At 42.5% G+C, this 18,852-nt stretch overlaps 2 protein-coding genes across 2 annotated transcripts; both read right to left on the bottom strand.

Annotated features, from left to right (window-relative positions):
• Positions 1-479: 479 nt before the first annotated feature.
• LOC310997382 (F-box only protein 39-like) lies at positions 480-3,740 on the bottom strand (the record flags this gene model as incomplete). The annotated part of the gene is made up of 5 exons (XM_083987057.1): positions 480-605; positions 780-956; positions 1,491-1,715; positions 3,034-3,091; positions 3,286-3,740. The coding sequence occupies 5 exons, from the start codon at positions 3,738-3,740 to the stop codon at positions 480-482; spliced, it is 1,041 nt and encodes a 346-aa protein (XP_083843183.1).
• Positions 3,741-16,061: 12,321 nt separating this feature from the next.
• On the bottom strand, positions 16,062-18,080 carry LOC310997298 (uncharacterized protein; the record flags this gene model as incomplete). The annotated part of the gene is made up of 1 exon (XM_083986974.1): positions 16,062-18,080. The coding sequence occupies one exon, from the start codon at positions 18,078-18,080 to the stop codon at positions 16,062-16,064; it is 2,019 nt and encodes a 672-aa protein (XP_083843100.1).
• Positions 18,081-18,852: the final 772 nt, after the last annotated feature.

Below are 18,852 nucleotides of genomic sequence, written 5' to 3'. Positions count from 1 at the left end.
TATGAAGCACAAGTACCAGTAGAGGGATAGTGCGGTAGATTTACACTAGTTTTTCTATTCTCAGAGACAAAACTTTGAAATAAAAGGAATAACATTAAAATCATACACTGACTTTGTTTCCTTGGCAGTGTCATGAGCCATGCAATCAAGAATTTGGTGTTTTGCTGTTGCCTCTTAATCCCTGTTGCTTTAAATAGTCCTCTCAACATGCCAGTCTACACACACGCAAACACACGCACACACACTGCCTCCCCCAGTCACCCTTTACAATGAAAGTAGGTCAGTGTTTCCACATGCACACCCACAACCCCCACCCCTCTGAGATAAACAGTGACGGACACAGGGAGAGTCGGTCAGTCACACTGACAGACTGAAATGACCAGGTAGCCTATTAGTCAGCTGATTTGAAAAAAACCAAAAAAAAAACAGGTGGATTTTGCTTTGTTCATTATTTTATTTGTCTGGGGTTTGGTCAGTGATCATACAAAGGGGTAGACAATGGCAAGGAACTCCAATTGTTGGGGGAGCTGAGGGAAGGACAAAAGTATTTCCTCCAGCTGGTCTTCCTGGGCTTCGATGTGGTCGTCTACTGAGTAGATTCTGATCTGGAAGATGATTGACATGGGTATTATCAGGCATGCATATTCAGATTCAGATTCAGATATTTTATTCATGTACTAGGCAAGAAAATGTCTTATAGATGAGCAGTTGCATATACATCAGTATGTGTGTGTGTGTGTGTGAGTGTGCATGGGGCAGTATTGATCATCATTTCTCACTCTGATCTTGTTGAGTAAGATCCTTTGTGTCAGTCTGATTTGTAGCAGTTTCTGCACAGTCCTGATTTCCAAGAAAGCCCAGACTCTCAGCTGTTCCAGACGCTCACAAATCCGAACCAGCTCCAGCAGCTCCTCATCCACTGATTCATTGCAGTTGCTTAGGTCCAGGGTCAGATACTACAACACATTCACGTTGTTTTAATTCAAATATAAATTCCTCAAAATGTAAGATATAGAAAAACTCTCTTAACTACACATTTTTTTAATGTAAACTCTTTATAAATACGTTTTTTTTTTTAATCTAATGCATAAATAAGAAAAAAGTGATCATATAATCCAGACCCATACAGTATTTATGGTTGTCCCCAATTGTTGGCTGTAGCATTACATAGAGGTGAATTTAATAGCTTTGACCTGAGCTTTAAACCATATCACAGCTTAACTATTTCTTTTTTTGCAGTCAGTGATATTCAGTTTGGTGCGATTGAACATTGAAATTGTGAATGAGTGTCATGAAGATCCATTCAACAGTTCATTTGACCACCAATGTGAATCTCATAGTGATACCTTTTCATCATCAAATTGCTGTTGAAATATATCAGTCTACATCAAAGTGGAGGACTGACAGTACAGTGCAAATGCATATATTTCACATACTGTGTTTCTAGGTTGAACATTTAATACCACCCCCCTACACTCTTGGACTCTGACCTGCAGGCTGCGTCTGTACTGGGGCAGCATGTTAGTTAGGAGGGATCCTGCGCTCCAGTCTTCATCGGGAGAGTAGAAAGCTGTCATGTTAAATTCTACCAGGGGAACCTCGCGATGCAGTATTCTTCCAAGACGGACTGCATTGATCACTTGGTCCACTGTAAGCTTGACTTTCAGGTCCGGGCAGCTCGACACCAAAGCTACCCATGATTCACCACTCACCACCTTGAGGGAGATGATGAAGCAGAGAGATCAAATGATCAAAGTTTTATTCTTTTCTTTACCATTTACAATTTGAACACGTGCTCACATTGAGCACCTTAATCCCAAAGCACCTAAACTACAAGTGTGCCAGGATGCATGTGGATAAGTTAGATGTCCAGACTGTGCAGGTGATTGTTTTTACACTGAGATTTAAAGCTTATATTGTCAGTCTCACCACACCACAGCTTTCTATAATGTCTTGAATTTTAAACTGGGGAAAGTCCACTGTACCAAAGGATGCAACATCTCTCTTAGCAGTTTAGCAAGTAATGTCAGTCTTGATATTTCCCTCTGACCTGTCGGTGGGATTCATTCGAACTGCAGTGCAGTGACAACATTTGCAAGTGGCCTCCTTCTCTGGAGTTCCGCCTCTGTCCTCTGTGTCTTGGCTGGAGAGCCAACAGCAGCTCATCAGACAGACAGGAGTAACTGAGGCTCAGGTTGGTGAGGCCGTGCAGGTTACACAGGGCAGTGGGCACATTGAAGTGGTGGGAAGCGTGCAGAGAACCAGAAAAGAATCCCACCAATTCCAAGGAGGAAACATAACATCTGGGGTACGAGTGTCTCTGAGACTGTGATAGAGCAAAGAGGATATCCAGGCCCTAACGTTGAAGGATGAGGAATCAGAGGGAAAGAAAACAATTGTATCATCTTTCTCCCTGCATTTAGAAAGGAATTTAAAAATATATACAATTATTTATTTAGTTTAATGATCTATTTTTGTATTATGAAATTCATCATGTATGAAAAGGTGAGGGCATAGTAGCCTATTGTATCACCTGTTTGATTCAAAGCCTATTTCTTCAGTTCACTTATATTTTTACCTAACATCTGTAATCACTGACTATGTAGTTTGTTCCTTTGATTTTTAAGCCATCTGCCCTGTTACATCACTGACTGACTTTAGTTCAGTTTTCAATGTGTTTGCCGAATCAAGCTGTTTGCAGCATTTATGGCACAGAAACAGCCCATCGACAGCAGAGCTGATACATCTCAGTTGTTCTGTGGATTTTTATGCCTTTCGATAAAAGAAATTCCCCAGAATTTAACACAGTGCCACAAATATACGTGATCAATGCTGTCTGTCACCTATGGAGGGAACTCAAATGCAAAAAGGGAATTCAGTCGGTGACAATGATGAACAATACAGTCAATTTAACTTGAGTATTCAGTGATGAAGATTCATTCAGCACTTATACTGTAGTACCAGTGAGTTCAGATTTTACTTTTTACTTTTAATTTAACCTGTCAGCGATATCTTGGTGTTAGTGGTGTTCACCTGCTGCATGTTGTTTCTCATCCCATTCAGACAGACAGAGGTGAGCTTTGAGGCCCCTCTGCAGAAGAATTCAACCATGCAAAGAGTCAAAGAGTTTCGAAGGCCTAAGGTCCAGGATGACCGGTCCAGCTCCAGCCTTACAATAGAGAGAGACCGCAGTGGGGCCCTCACTCTGCAGAGACAAAATCATTGGTATTTGATTTGTAACCCAGATCTGGTCTGGACAGTTTTTCAGCAAACACATTCATTTACCTGGTAAGCTCTGTAAACAGTCCGTTGATGGTTTGTGCCAGTCGCTCGGCTGCCATGGACCTGCGTGGAGGGCACACACACACCTCCAGCCTCTCCAGGTAGGCTCCCAGATAACGGGCATAGGTCACAGCAGAGCAATACTCAGACTGCCTGAATTTGGACAGTCGGCCACTGAAGTGGAAGAAGCGGTAGCGCCACAGAGAGGGAGAGTGCATGACTTTGTGCCAGTGATGACAAACGACGTTTGCATTCCTGCGGTCATTATCAGGAAGAAAGCTGAACACGAGCCGCAGACACACATGAGGAAGTGATGCCCAGCAGTTAACGTCCAACCAGCCACTGTGACAACCTTCATCACTGACATCTGAGGCATCGTCCTCAATTTCCCCGTCTTCAAAATCAAAACCTCCCATCTGAGTGCTTTCTTCTGTCAGCACGGGAAACTCTTTATCCATTTTCTCATCACAGGGTCACACCTAAAAAGAATAATTAGCAGTGTAAGTGCAATTTTTCAAGGTCAGAAGCTAATGACACTTAAGATTTAGGCGAAAGACACAAAAATCAGATCAATGTCAAAATAAAAACATCACTCTGAGGGGTTACTGTACCTGAAGCTACTAGCAGCCCAACAGTGGATAGAAGCAGCTCTTCACAGAATGTTTATGTTCTACTGTGACATCACAAAGACTCTGTTCTCTGCTGAATTCTCCATTCAGTTCATTCCAAAACATCACTGCCTGTATCACTGGATTCTATTTTCTTTGCTACAACATTATATTAGTTTTGTTTTTTTGTTTATATACGTATGAGTGTATATATGGGTTCTATAGTTTCTATTGTAGTTTACGTTATATCTTATTTTAAACGTATTAGTCATCCTTTTCTAAATATATATATACACGAAGGCTATCAAGGCTTTTAAATGTTTAATTTGTTATTTTCAGTTTGTATGTGAACAGAAGTGAGCTAAACTAAGCACCATTGTGTCTGTAACCAAATACATATGCACTAAGTCATACTGACGCAGTATAAATAAGTGATAAGTCACATTATACTTTCATTTATTTTTATATTTATTTTATTTTAAAACTCCAGGATTATTCAGTGCAAAAATGAAAAAGTAAAAAAAAAAAAAAAATGAATTAATTAATTAATACTGTTTGGATTCTTGAGACAGTATTCTCACAATTATTATTTTTTTCTTTAAGTGATTTTTTCAATTTTTTTTTATTGGATAGGATAATGAAGCTATGACAGGAAATGGGAAGAGACAGAATATGGGAACAGACATGCAGAAAATGACCTTCCCAGTCAGGAGTTAACTGTTGATCTCCTGCATAAGGGACAGAGCCCATATGGGACGTGCTCCATAACCACTCACCCACCAGAGAACCCCTGACTCTGAATTTGATATTGACATGCAGTTTATTTGTACTAAAAATATCACAGAAATTAATCATGTACTCAAAATGAAACGAAGAATGAACATGGTTACACGTGTGTAAATAGACAGTTGTTCCCAGGTATTGCACATAACATTTAGGCGACAAGAATTTCCTGAGAGCCTTTTTACAGAAAGTAAAGAGTGAGTATTTTTTCAAAAGCACATGCAGTATTTTCTCTGATGATGACTCCTTTTATTTGTTCGAGTTCCTCAGCCCTTCAAACAGCAAACACTTGGCCTGTGAAGAGAGAGAGAGAGAAAACAGTCAGGCTCTGTAGTAAATAGAGTCACACAAGCTTTGGTATGTTTGGTTGAGACTTTGGGCTAGTGTGTCTCTATTTATGTCTGTGTGCGTTTATAACCTCGTGCCACCGCAGTGTGTCAGGGGGCAAGCCCAGATGGCAGTGAGGGCAGGTGTGCATCTGATTGGGCACTTCCTGGTTTCTTTGCCCCCAGCAAGGTCCCTCGCTGCCCCACAGAGGGCGACATGTGGAGTGAAAGGACCAAGCTACACCAAAGTGAGGTCGAGGATCTGTCTGGTAGTTCACTTTCTGACCACTAGAGGGCAGTGGTGACAAAGGATCGGAGACTTCCTGCAACACAAGAGAAAGCTGTGTGACCAGAGAGACCCAAGAGGGAAAACTTGCCCTACAGTAGAGTCCTACTATAATTCAAAGAAGACAAAAGTAGCTTAACATGAAATACTAATCAAATTATATAATATCAGAGGTGGGTTGGCGACCGATCCAGGGTTTACAATGTCAGCTGGGATTAGCTCCAGCCCCCCTGCAGCCCTAAGTGGTCTGGCTAATGGATGAACAGATGATATAATATCAGAGTGATGGGTCACTGTGCTGCACTTTCATAACCTGTTAGGTCAAAGGAAATGATCAATTATGTCACAGGATGTTATGAATTCCCTTTAAGGTCCAGATGTTGTTTTGTTACCAGGTCCATGAAATTGATCAATTTCCTGGCACCATGTGTTATTATTTTCTATTACACAAAGGTTCAGTTTGTGAAATCAAGACAATTCTCAATGTGTCTCATCAGCGTTGTCTTGGTGAAATAATGCATTCAGTCAAAAATGTTGAAACCTCTTTAGCAGTTTCAGGACGATACTCTTCATCAAGAGACCTCAGACAATACCAGCAGGGTTCAGATGTGTGATCTGTGGAGACACACCGAGATTTAGCACAACATATCTCTCCTAGCTGCACATAAGCTTGTGATTGCACAGATCTCATATTACTGTAGTGAGCTGTGTGTATTTGACTCACTCTGTGTGTTGGAGAGATGAGATGACACTGAGGGGTGGGTCAGCTCTTCCTCACTTGGCAGGGGGGTTGATGGGAGGCTGTCAGCATCGTCCTGTGTGTTTGTGTCAGTCACAGTCTCCTGTGGTAAGGTCTCTGTGTCACTCATACATAGCTACATCCTCCTCATCATCAAGGATATCAACTGAGAAACTTGCCAAACCGGATGGAGGTAAGATAAAAGTTTGTAATATAAATGAAAGTCAGGTTAAGTCTGACCTGACTGGGCTCTACCACACCAGGACATGCATCACTGTCTGCCAGGACGTCCCGCTCTGGCTCCTGGAGGTTTTGGGGCTCATCGCCATGTTCTCTGTAGTCCTGAGCCTCCGTGTCAACCTGGGTAGAAGTCGTCCCACTGAGGTTTGAGAGAGAAGCAGCAGCATTTACAGACATGTCCCTTCTAAGCGTCTGACTAGAAGGTTATCAGCCAATCAATCTTCAGCTGATTACACCGCCTCTACGGTTACACTCAAGACGAGCACCTGATTAGCCATGAACATTCAGACTCTTCTTGTCTTACCTTTCGGTGCTTTCTTCCCATTCCTCCATCGCTTCCTCCATCCCTGCTCATGTGTCTCCCTCCCAGGGTGCCTGGTGTGTTATTTTCTCTTAATCCCACCGTTCTTTGACTTTTATCCCCTCTTCCCCAGCCCCTGTGTGTCCTCTCCGTCGGCCTGTCTGCTCTCTCCCCTCCCTCTCTGCGTGTGTGAAACGGAAACTCCAGGTTTTCAATATTTGATGTGTCTGAATAGCTCACAAGGAGGTTTTCTGTAAAGAGTAATCAGGTGAGGGCTCTGGTGTCCCACAGGGGGACAGAGACATAAACAAGCCTGTGAATACCTACACTGGATATAGAAAATAACATGAGGCACATTGACTTTATTCATAGATAGATAGATAGATAGATAGATAGATAGATAGATAGATAGATAGATAGATAGATAGATAGATAGATAGATAGATAGATAGATAGATAGATAGATAGATAGATAGATAGATAGATAGATAGATAGATATGTGCATTTGTTTATTTACATGTTTTGCAGTGCATTGAGCCCTCAGGGCCAGAGGGACTAGTTGTGAACTTATAGCAAAACTCGCTCTAAATTAAAAAGAGAAGATACACTTGTAAAGTGTGTAGCCCGGGGCAGAGCGATAACCAAACTTTATTCAGGGGAGTCTGTCACGTTTTTAAATAGTAAGTTGACAAACTGTTTCTTTTATCAGTGAACAACTGTGTGGGAACATAGGCATGGACCCCTGACGGCTAGCTTCTCTAGTTGTAGAAACGTTAGCAAGTCTATTTTCTCCACGCGCAAACCGCGATCCAAAAGTCACTCATAGCCACAAATAATGCTCAGAACAGCAAGCTGCACCAACAGTGCAAACAGGGTCCCAGCACATAACAGGGGGCATCAAACATCTGTTAGTTTAGCCTGGTTTCTATTGAAAAGAGACGAAAACAACTCACCCACTCTTCATCCAGTTATACGTTATGCAGCTCAACTTTCCGCGTCCAGGCAGTGACCACACTGACCACTTCCCCAGCATTTAGACTCCACCGCATCTCTCCCTCTTTTCACTTTTGTCCTCCATTTCCTTCAGCTTGTCTTCAGTAAACTCGGTCTCAAACTAATCGAAATGAAACCAGTAGTCATTGTTCTCAAACTGCATAAACTCAGTAGTGTTGTCCTTCTGTGGTGTCTGCTTGTTACTGCCATGGTTACACAGTCCGCTGGCGTGGAGGCGATTACCTAGTGAAGTAAAGTCCCGCAGCTCAAGAATGAAAATGTGGGATTATTAGCCTACTCCATGATGCAATGCAGTCAAAGTTCCTATGTATCTTGCCTATCAGTTTATAAAAGTTATTATTGAGTGTTCACAGGGAAATGAACGGAATCACGCATTTCTAACTTTTTATAAATTTGCGGGAGAAAATCACGTAAACAAGCGCGAGATTAGACGCGATGTCACACGCGAGGACGACGTTTGTTGCCGGAAGAGACTGGCTGTAACGTGAAGCAGGCATCACAGAAGAGACATCAGGGCTTAGTTTATGCAGTTTGAGAACAAAGACGACTGGTTTCATTTCGATGGGCGCCCCTGTCAGTTTGAGACCGAGTTTACCGAACACGAGCTGAAGGAAATGGAGGAGAAAAGTTAAAGAGGGAGAGATGAGGTGGAGTAGCCTGACAAGCCTAGGGTGCGTCTAGATTTCTAGGCTAGCGGTGGAGTCTAAATGCTGGGATGTTTGTGCTGCCAGTCGGCCTCGGACATGTTGTCTGGACGCAATGCTGGACGCGGAAAGTTGCTGCATAAAGTATAACTGGATGAGAGTGGGTGAGTTGTTTTCGTCTCTTTTCAATAGAAACCAGGCTAAGCTAACATATGTTTGATGCCTTGTATTATGTGCTGGGACCCTGTTTGTAGCCTACTGTTGGTGCAGTTTGGTGCTGTTCTGAGCATTATTTGTGGCTATGTGTGACTTTTTGATCTAGGTGTGGAGAAAATAGACTTGCTAAAGTTGCTACAAGAAGCTAGCGGTCAGCAGACTTAATCTCTCGAGGGGGTCTAACTCGGTGTCACCTTGCGTTGAACTTGGACCATATAGGTTAAATTTACGCCGGAATTTAATGAGCAGTCCTGTGTTGGTTGATTGAAAACCTAATTTTATCACTTAAAATATATAAAAGTATAAAATATTATGCATCATCATTTGTTTTGTTTTTTTACTTTCTGTGTCAGCTTCATTTGAGAAAAGTGGTTTAGATTAGACTGGATGGTGGATGTGTCATTCTGTACATTGTGTTCATTCAGGACTGCCATCTTGTGCTCACAGCAGCATCATGACTGACTGCATTGTAAGTGACTAATTCTTCCAGCAGATGGAGGGAGAGCTTTTCTTTTGTGAATCATTAACTGCAGATGGTCAAATTAGACCAACTCTCACTCTCTTCTTCCCTCTCTTTTGTCCATTTTGTCCTCCTGGCATTTCATCTCTTGCATGTAGCTCTCTATTTAGCTCTCTATCCCTGTGTGTTAACTTCCTCCCTGGCATGAGTGTGTGCCTTCCCAAACTCTGAATAATCCCATCAGACATGACATCCAACACACATCAGCGAATGCCATTTTCAGCCACAATTATCAGCTAAATTATGTGACTTGGGTTTTAATTTCAGGGTCGTTTTGGAGAGCTGTGGAATGTGTGTGTACATTATCGCGTGTCACTAAATGGTTTCTGTGTGCGTGTTATGTGCCGGCGCACTCACTGGTGTGTGTGTGTCTGTGTGTGTGTGTGTCTGTACGTGTCATCCTGTAAGTGCACGGCAGGTAGGGAGTAATTTGAGTGTTTTTCCTGTATATGTGTGTTTTTTGTGGGAGGAGGGAGACAGGAACATAAGTGGCGATGACTCACCAGTCTTTTGTGACAGTGGCGCAGAGAGAGTGCTTTTCACCCATTTCCCTCCCTTGGGGCTTGCATACAAAACGAGAAATGGAGAGAGGATAAAGAAGAAAAGGAGAAGAAGATTGTGTGTTAGGGAGCATTAGGGAGGGGGGGGCATGGATAATTGGAGGAGAAAAAAAGAGAGAAGATGGAATGAGGGGAGAGTGGGATAAAGAAAGAGGAAGAAGAGATGAAAGGAGGGAGCAAAAAGACAAGGGTTGCAGAGATCATAAACAAAGGATGCAGTTCCAAGGGAGAGGCCTTTGCAGCTCTGCCTCTGTTGTCCTAATGGCTGGTAAAAGCAAGGCTGATGAGGCTTATTATGGGCCAATGATTACGTTCAACAATGGTAGTTTAACAGACGGCACAATTAACAAACATGAGGAGGATGGAGCCGCAATGACGAGGTTCAGATTCAATTTAATCGTATGGGGAAAGTTCAAACATCTTGAGCAGCTTTCATACTGGCAGATGTCTGAAGAGGATGTCTAATGGCCACAGAGAATCTACTGGATAAACAACTGTGTCGTTCACCGGATGCAAGGCATAAAATTTGCTTGTGTACACTAATCCTATACGTATGCCCAGGGCTACCTGTTTTATATGTCATATTTTTGTTTACATAGCATTTTACTCTCCAGTACTTGTCAACATGGTGGACTATAGAGTTCACTGGGTCAGGAAAGGCATGATGTGCTGTTTCTTGGTGGTTTTCACATATGCGGTGATGAAGACAGGTCATGTGTGAGGATAAATATCTATCAGCAACATTTCTCATGTGGAAATCAGCCCATGTGAATTTTTCAAAGTAAGAAAGATCAAACAGGACCAAGTCATCTTGTGAGTCATGTAGAATCACATTAAGTTTTGGCAAACACCTGGATAAAATGCTACAGTCATGCACGGTAGAAGTGCAAGAAGCTTTCTTTCTTTGTTTTTTTTTATTAATCCCAGTTTAATTCAGTTTGAATCATCAAATCAAACTTTTTTTTTTAATGAGTAAGTTTCATGAGTAACTACGGCGTAACAAACCCACAGAACCCAATAGAAACAGAAAAAAATGGGAATCAGATGAAAGGAAAACCCATCAACTAGCCTACCATTTACTGAACAACAACAACAACAAAACATAAACAAGATACTGCTAGTTGCCATGCAACCTAATATGACCCATTTTGTATCAGTGTTTGCTGTGGTAATTTGGTCCTATTTCAGGTGGTGTGGTTTTTTTGTTTTGTTTGTTGGAAGTCATGTCTAAACAAATAAGCTGCACTCTTGCAGAACCAAATCTTTTGTTGGTCATTTTGCATTTCGCATGCAGAAATGTATTGCATATAGTTGAGTAAAGTCGTCTGAGCTAACATCATGCTGACATTTAAATTCAAAGGTTAAACTAAAAACTCTGCTGCTTTAGAAATGCATGGTGATTATCTAAATATATTGTGAAGATCTTGTAGCTGTTTTAAGTCAATATCCATATTGTAATGGCTGTTTGCTTTATGTTTCTGTGACTGTAAATGCATGGGCTTGTTGGGGCCTTTACTGATGAATTGTTGTCCTGTCAGACTCTTTTGTGCTAGGTGCTGGACGTATACCAGATATTGTGCCTTTGAGAGTTCGAGGCTTTTGAAAAAAATCTAATTGCATTTTAATTATAGCACACCCACCAGGCAACAAAAAAAGATTACTATAAGGACGTAATGTGATCTAAAGCTTCACACACAATCATCCCATTGTACTGGACATTTTTTTAAATCTCAATTGTGTAGTGTGTCGCAGAAAAATGAATGTGGGAATGTAAATAGCAGTGCAGCAACAATGCTCCTTTGTCCACAGCTTGGCAACAAGGTGTAAAAGGAGACTTTATGAAAGGCTTGTATTTAAAAGCAACAGTCTGTGAGATTTCACTGCATTATATCACATGATATTTGTCCCAGGCTTTATGCTAGTGTTTAAATGACTGTTCAAAAGTCCTATATGTAGCCTACATGCATGTAACCGTCAATAAATCAGAAACCCATTCTTTTCGAGATGCCAATAGGACAGAGGGTGTATTATTCAAATATATGATGTAGTCTCACTTATGCACCAGAGTGTTATGTTTAACTCGATATCGGCAAAGTCCTCTGATAGCGGTATCATTTAGAGACACAAAAAGTCCCAATGTAATTTAATACATCTTATTAAATGAATATAATTTAATATAGTATATGATATGAAATATTTACTGAAGTGAAAAATGATATTAAATGAAATTATTGTAAATGTCATTTATTCTATTTTGATTAGAACTTACAACAAGTTTGTAAAACTTTATTATGCAGAGCTACTTTGAAAATTAGCACTTGCTCTTACAGCCCCCGGATTTTATAATCTTGCTGTGAGCAGGTTGCAACACCCCTGAAGGAGAGCAGAGGTGTCTCCAGAGGCAGGAACGGCAGATGAAGTCGATAGACGGTGGCGACACCTATATGTGGATAAAAGTGAGTTATGATGATGGACACAGTATTCAGGGCAACCTGTCATCCCAACACCAGTGGGCTCTGAGCTGATTGGACAGCCTGAATGGTGTTACACATGTAACCTTCAGTGGCCACAGTGCATCAAACTTTAGGCTGCCACACCTTTAAAAAATAATTTTAGATACAAGTGGAGATCCCCACAGAGAATTTCCACCTGACACCTGACTCTAAAGTTTCTCTCAACTCTACTCAGCTTACTGTTTATGGAAGATGATGCACAACAGTAATGTAAATAATATACTATAAGATGACTGACCTTTGACATTATTGGACTTGTGATGGGGATGATCAAAATCAATGCAGCAGGCCTAGAGATATTGTATTCATCTTCAGTGTTAAAACCTGCTGAAGCTGAGATTGGCAGTATGAGTCATAGATTCAGATGTGTGGTGCTGGTAGCAGCTAATATCGCCTGCAGCTGGTAGCCTGAAGCAGAGATGAGGAGCACGATAACAGTGCCGCACTTCTTTTTTACTTTTAATCTTAAATGTTCAAAGCTGTGGTCTTCACATTCAACCAATGCTGTCTCAGGTTTACTTATTTATTTAATTATTATGTTAAATTAAGATATTTTGTCACTGACACTAAAGGTGAACCAGGCAAGTACTTGCAAAGAAAATTTTAATCCTTCCCATAAAGACACTATAGTCACAAATGTAGCCCCACCTACTTGACTCACCTCTGGTTTAAATGATTGTGTTGTGACTTATGCTAATTGCCAACAAAGTCCTACCACCAACCCTGGGGTGTCAACATATTGCACTGCTGTTGACCTTAATGATGTGTGGTGTGCCTATTGTGTTACATCAAAGTCTCTGGTTACATTCAGGGACTATCTGTAAATTGCAGCCTGCATGTGAGGTGTTTAGGGAACATCTGTGAATTTTAATGTAAAAGTCTGCATGTTGTTATGCACGTATGTTTCTCTGCAAATGTCCAGAAGGCTATGTTTCATGTTATTTCACTATAAATGTTACAGTCAAGGGTGACTTACTCAGCTGTCAGCTGCTCTGGTCATCCTACTGATACTAGTTACATCTTTGTGTTTGTCTCAGTACAGCCAGCTGATGGCTATTGGCAGCTGCGGCCACACAATTCATCTTTACAGTCAGTCAATGAATATCCAGCTAGCTTGGATATCTGCAGAGGGTACGAGCCGTAATTAAAAATCATAACGTGGTGTCCAAGAATCGCTTCCTTCAATCAGCCAAGATAAAGCCATGAACGACACCATTCCAATCAACTAGTGAGCAAGCTGGCGAGATAACATGCGATTAGACCATATTGACAGGCTCCTAATCACTGTCAGTATTTGTACCACTGACGGCACACATGGTTTGTTCTGATGCCAGACGAGCAGCAGCCAGAGGCACTTCAAGGAAATTATAGCAGAAGGGCATACTGCCCGTATGAGGAGAGAGTGAGGAGGAGGTGTGGAAACCAGATATGGCAAAATCTATCTACCAAACACCTTTCCACCGGCCGATTGGCTGGCTTCAGGCAGGAGCGAACATGACTCAATCTTTATCTTGAATGCCAGCAGCTAAATTACTATACAGCTCAAAGAGAATGTGTGTGTATATGTGTGTCTGTCTGTATGTGTGTGTGTGAGCGTGTGGTCCTGCGCAGTAAAGTGTACAGATGGATGACTCATCCACCAATCATGTGACTCATCAATCACTGCAGTTACCATTTCCCTCCCTCCTTCAGAATTTTTCCTTTCTTCACTTATTCCTCCCTTTCAGTCCCATTCTTGCTGTTTTTCTCATGTTCATTATAATCATTTTTGAACATAATAAACTCCCTCTGTTTTTTCCCCTTGATTTTTCTCCATATTGGCGCAACTGTGACAATATATATGTTTTTTTTCTGTCACAAGGCTGCGACTGATTGTTTTCCTCTTGTGAGTATTTTGATTTATTTCGATCCTCAAGAATCAAGTGTTCTTGCTACAAGTACAACATAGCACTCTCCAAAAAGCCATTAAAAAACTGAACTTTAATAAAATAATTGCTTTTATTTTTTATCATATAGCAAAACTAGTAATCATCATGCTGTTATTTACACATTGCACGGGCATATTTATTTCACACTGTACATCTTACAATGCTAAAGGTGACATCAACAACAACACTCTCCTTTTACAAGACAGATGGCTTCACTGTGGACACAGTGGCCCTCTTTCCTTTTTGAGATTTCTTTTTTTTTATGTTCACAGTTTATTCAGAGAAAACAACCATCTTGAATTCTCCATACTGTTTTCTTTTTTCTTTTTTTTTGTTCTTTTTTTTTTGTTCATTTTTTAAGATGCAAGTAGAAAGACGTGCATTTAACGGTTTAAGCACAATCCCTGACTCCCCGGCCTGAAACTTTTCAATGAATTTCTTCTGAAAATGAATAAAATGTTTGTAGCCTCTTGGTGGAGATCTGTTTAAAAGGCTGCAGAACAGATAGTGTGATTTCAAGTACTTTTTTGTGGAAAGAAAGGGAAATTAGGTGATGGATATGATACAAGCAAAATGGCAAAAGAACAGTATGTGAAGACACGAAAGATATGTGAGTAAAGATGTGAACTGGATATGACGAATGAGAGAAAATTAAAAGAATATATACAGATATATATACACATATGTGTATTTAGAACCCAATATATATGTATATGAAGGACTCCTACAAGATCAAGGAGTACTGTGTGGTGGTGATAGTGGCTCTGCTATAAATATGTTGACACAACAACTTCTGGATCCCAAAATGATTGAAAACCCTTAGTCCACCAGGTTGGAAGTGTTTAGTGTTTAAGTTTGTGCTTTTGGAGTCCACAGGGTTTCTACATTGGGACCGGCAGTGATGATAATATTATGCATTATGATATTTCCCTTATAGAACCATGGTGCTTGTAAGGCAAAAATCTGAAATCGTGAGTTTGAAAAACTGAAATGTGTGTATTTGGCACCTTGCAAATTGCAGCTGTTAAAGTTGATCCAATCAGGAATAAGAAAGGCAACTACGCTACCGGTCAAAGGTTTGAGGACACGTCAGTTTGTCCTGTTGTTACTGAAGTGTATGTAGTGAACTGTTGACACAATGTCTCAGTGTTTCTGAAAGAAAAGCAGACGACAATTAAACTGTAGCAATGTGCAGTAGCCTGCCACCTCCTGCAGTGCACTGTTGTCCTAATAATGCATCAGAGGATGTAGTAACACAATTTGTACAGACAGAGGGCTCATGAGTCATCAGCCTTGAGGAAGTGTTTACATTAATTTGCTTAATGCTTGATTTAGTTTTAGGATTTCAATAAAAACTGATACAGTGGGGGCGTTCTTAAACTTTTGACCAGTAGTCTACACACATCAAATACAACAAAAATGTACTGTCAACATTTGACAATCGCAATGTTCAGTTTTTTTTTCTTCATATTTCTGTAGATAAGAAGTCATTGAACTACTTTAGTTTTGTAATATGGCATACAGAATATAAAACGAAATACAAAGTGATGCTGTAAACATGGTTCTCTTACAATGGGCACATCTGCTTGTGAATGTGTCAAAAATGTGATAATACTGTATGTAGGCGTGTTGATGTATGTGCGTCCCTGTGTGTGTGTGTGTATGTGTGTGTGTCAGTGTGTGCGTGAGAGGGTGTGGGTGTGCCTGTGTGTGTGTGTGTCCTCTAGAAATCTCTGTATAATGCAAGAGCATCAGAGGTTGACCTGAATGGAGGCAGACATACACCATGGTATGTTCTGTTTCAAAATGTAAACTGAGCAAGAGGCTGAACATGGTAACAGGGAGCTCGAACTGGGACCCCTCCATCCTCTCCCTGACCGAGAAAATCAACAAAAAATACAGTGATTAAAACAACAGAAATCTAACTCTTTTTTCCCACCTTTTTTTTTTTTTTAAACATCTGGACCCTTCAATTTCCATCAGGCTCAAAACACACATCTCCTCTGTCTTTTTTTCACCTCTTTTAGCTTTTCTCCAGCTACTGTATATCTATCCCACCTCTGTCAGTCCCTCTGATCTAAAAAATGTCCAAAAAGTCTCTCAGTACATTCTGCGCTTCATGTAGATCCTCTCAATAAAGTTTTCCAGCTCCTCCTCACTGTCCAGCTGAGGCACCAGCCCATCTTCCTCATAGTCATCACCCGGTGTGATCTGGGGATAGTAGAACGGGGGTCGCCTGCCTCTCCTGGGTGGGGTTATTGGTTTTGGGGGAGGTAGGGGTTGGTAGGTCCGTGGGTGAGGAAGGATATAGTTAGAGATATAAGGAGTGAGAGGCAGTCGAGGCGCTGGTTGCTGCCTCCAGCCCTGCCCACGGTTCTTACCCCCAGCCCTGTGCCTGCGCCTCGGGGGCTGGAGGTCAAGTTCTTGGGGGCCGAACGGCTGGTCTCTGGAGGGGGGGGGCTTGCCATAATATTGTTGTTTGGGATATGGGAAATAAACAGGGTAGTATGCTCGATATGGCTTCTGGTAGTATGGATAGGAGGGGAAGGCTAAGAACTGTTTTTGGGGTTTATACCAGTAGTCGAGCTGCTTCTGAGGCTTGTACCAATATTCCTGCTTATATGACTTGACTTTGTCCTTGTGCCATTTCTTGTTGGACTTGTTGTACTTATAAGGGTTTTTCTTGGGGTTTTTTGAGGCTGTGTAGTGGTAGATAGGCGGAGCGGCCAGAGGAGGAGGCACCAGAGGCCTGAAGCGTGGGATCACGGGGTTGCTGTTGATCGGCTGCTGTTGCAGCTCTTTCCTTTTCTTCTTCTTCTCCTCCACATCACTAATAATCTCAATCACGTCGTCGGCAGGCAGGTGCAGCTTGCTGCTGATCTCGATGAGCCTGTCAATCATCTGCTGGTCCATGTCGTCTTCGTCGGGGAGGATCTCCTCGGAGCGCTTGTCCTCGGCGGTGTTGCCCGCGGCTCCCATGCTGCTTTTCTGCCTGGGCTTCATGTAGGACTGCTGCTTCCTCCCCATGTACTGCAGCAACATGTCAGAGGCGATGTCAGCCAGCCTCTGCTCCTCCTCTCTGGCACGCTCCGCCTCCTCCTGCTGCCGGAGCACCTCCTGTTTCTCTGCGCGAGCTCTCGCCTCCTCTTCCATGTGGGAAAGGCTTTCCTCCTCTTCCTCAACCTCCTCCTCCAGCTCCTCCCCTTCATCCTCAAAGTCATCCATGAAGTTGCCCCCCTTGGCGGGTTGGTTGCGGGACTGGTTCTCCTGCCAGTGCTGCTTCTTCCCTGCTCGCGCTAGCTGGGTGTTGTACGCCTTGTAGCCCTTCAGCGGAGGCAAGATCTCATTATCTTGGAGACCCAAGTCAATATTTTGGAAGTAGCCTCTTATTTTGCGCTGCAGAGAGAGATCATCCCCCTGTGAGGTGGTACTTAGCCTGGCCTTGTCTAATAAACTTTCCAGTTCCTTGCCCACCTCCTGCCCCTCTTCTCCTTCTCCTCCTTTCCTTTCCTCCTCACCTCCACTATCAGGGCCAACAGGCCTCCCTGGATTCTCTTCTGACCTTGTATTTTCATCCTCCTCCTCCTCTCTTTCCTTTAAATCATCAGCCTGAGCAGCTGTCAAATGGCCCACAATTAGCTGTTCAATAGCCTTATCAGCCCTCCGCCCCTCCCCGTCCTCCTCCGCCCCCCTGTCTCCCTCCGTCTGCCCCGTCCTTATCTCACCACCCGCCAACCTCTCAGTGGAGGGCAGCTCCCGACTCTGATCCTCTCCCCAGTCTCTGTTTCTGCTCCCGCTCTCCCCCGGGTGGTCCAGGGCCTCCAAAAGCACGGCGAGCACCTGCGCAGGGTCTGTCGCTTTATCTGGTTGGTTATCTCGACCCGTGCCGCGGCCCCGGTCTAAAGACACGTCGTCAGGGTCAGGGAGACTCTGGGGAGGGGGCGAGAGAAAGGGGGCGAGGCTGTCCTCTTTCTGGTCTGTCCGGGTGTGCCCCTCCACCCCTCCCTCCCCTCCCTCACCCCACAGAGGGGTGGTGCCAGCCAGCTGCGGAGTGACAATGAGCAGGACCAATAGGATGAGGTGGGCTGTGGAAGGGGCGTGATGACAGGTCATGACCATGCAGAACCGGCAGGAGGGAGGTTAAGCACCTGAAGAAGAAGAACAGGAGGAGAAGGAAGGGAAGAGGGAAGAGGGAGAGGGACAAAAAAAAACATGAGGGATTATCTGAATATCATTTGTTGTAGTTTCCCCCCTGGAGCAATGAATTTCAATCTGGCAACATGAGCCTGTCTGGATCATTGAACTGTGCTGCCTTTTTTTTTTTTCCTTTTGTGAAAAATACAGAAATAGTTGAGTGACTTTAGGATTAGAGCACAATCAGCCTTTAAAAAAAAATAAAGAATATAATTTTCAAACAATATATGTTGCCACCACACAAAAGCAGTTGTCACTGAGCACGTTTGAGGACAAAGCACGCGCCCAAACGCAGTCTAATGAACCATGGCAAACGCAACAAAGAAAGTAGAAGGTTTCTCTCTTTCTCCTGACATAACTTCATATTTTTTGTTTTTAGTCTATGTGTTGTAACGGAAAATAAAATTCTAGTTTTTAATATTTCTCCTAATGTCCATTTTGGTCCATTGCTGTGTAACCTCAGTCCATGTGGAAACACAGATCAAGCTCTGATCTGACCATATAAATCATCTTTGGATGTTTGCCGCGTGAGCTGCCCGTGTCTTTCGGGAGGAATATCATCATTTGCATACAGATATTGCGCCCTGGACCCAAACACGATTGCAGTCGTGCGTTAACCTGGTCATTATCTTCCCAGCGCGAGGATGAATCGATTGAGAATAACGCACAGTGGTGTTTTTTTTGTCTTGTTCGGAGA

This window comes from Trachurus trachurus (genome assembly GCF_905171665.1).
Source record: "Trachurus trachurus genome assembly, chromosome: 14".
Taxonomy (NCBI): Eukaryota; Metazoa; Chordata; class Actinopteri; order Carangiformes; family Carangidae; genus Trachurus; species Trachurus trachurus.
Note: the sequence above shows the minus strand (reverse complement) of the source record. Positions and strands in the feature narration are given on the sequence as shown.